We start from the raw sequence: 497 nt of genomic DNA on the forward strand, positions 1-497 counted from the left end.
CACAGCGTTCCCATCGCTCGCACGCACCCACAGTGACAGACGCCAGCATGTGCATCAGTGTGAGCTGGGACCAGCCGTGGGGCAGCCTGGTGGCCACCCAGCCATGGAGCCACGGTGACGGGCAAAGCCACTGCCCAGACACCCACCAAATCAGGGACAGAGGAGAAGGGAGTCACAGGGACAGTAGATTTGATTTTTAACTATGTCCCTGCTCCAGGCAGTCCCAGGGCATCCCTCAGTGCCCTGCAAACCAGGGGGACGTGTCCCTGCACAGGGGGGGACCCCGCTCTGGGTTGGGGGGGGATCAGCCAGCCCAAGGAAGGCCCAGCCACAGGGAATCAGTGTTGGGGACCCCAGGACTGCATATCCAGGGAAGGGATGAGCTCCCCTTGGCACCGCACTCAGGAAGGGGGTGAGGGAGAGGGGGCTGAGCAGGGAGGGTGAGGGGGGAGACAGGGAGACAGGCTGGGGAGGTGCTCAGGGATGTGCTCAGCCCC

General features: G+C 64.2%; 1 protein-coding gene across 1 annotated transcript in view; it reads left to right on the forward strand.

Annotated features, from left to right (window-relative positions):
* The first annotated feature begins 47 nt into the window (after positions 1-47).
* CDT1 (chromatin licensing and DNA replication factor 1) overlaps positions 48-497 on the forward strand; it is a 28,029-nt gene continuing 27,579 nt past the window's right edge. Inside the window, exon 1 of the mRNA XM_010008447.1 lies at positions 48-59. Within this exon, the coding sequence (XP_010006749.1) occupies positions 48-59 (12 nt within the window). The remainder of the gene's footprint in view (positions 60-497) is intronic.

Source organism: Chaetura pelagica, unplaced genomic scaffold (genome assembly GCF_000747805.2).
Source record: "Chaetura pelagica isolate M959 unplaced genomic scaffold, ChaPel_1.0 scaffold232, whole genome shotgun sequence".
In the NCBI taxonomy this organism is placed as follows: Eukaryota; Metazoa; Chordata; class Aves; order Apodiformes; family Apodidae; genus Chaetura; species Chaetura pelagica.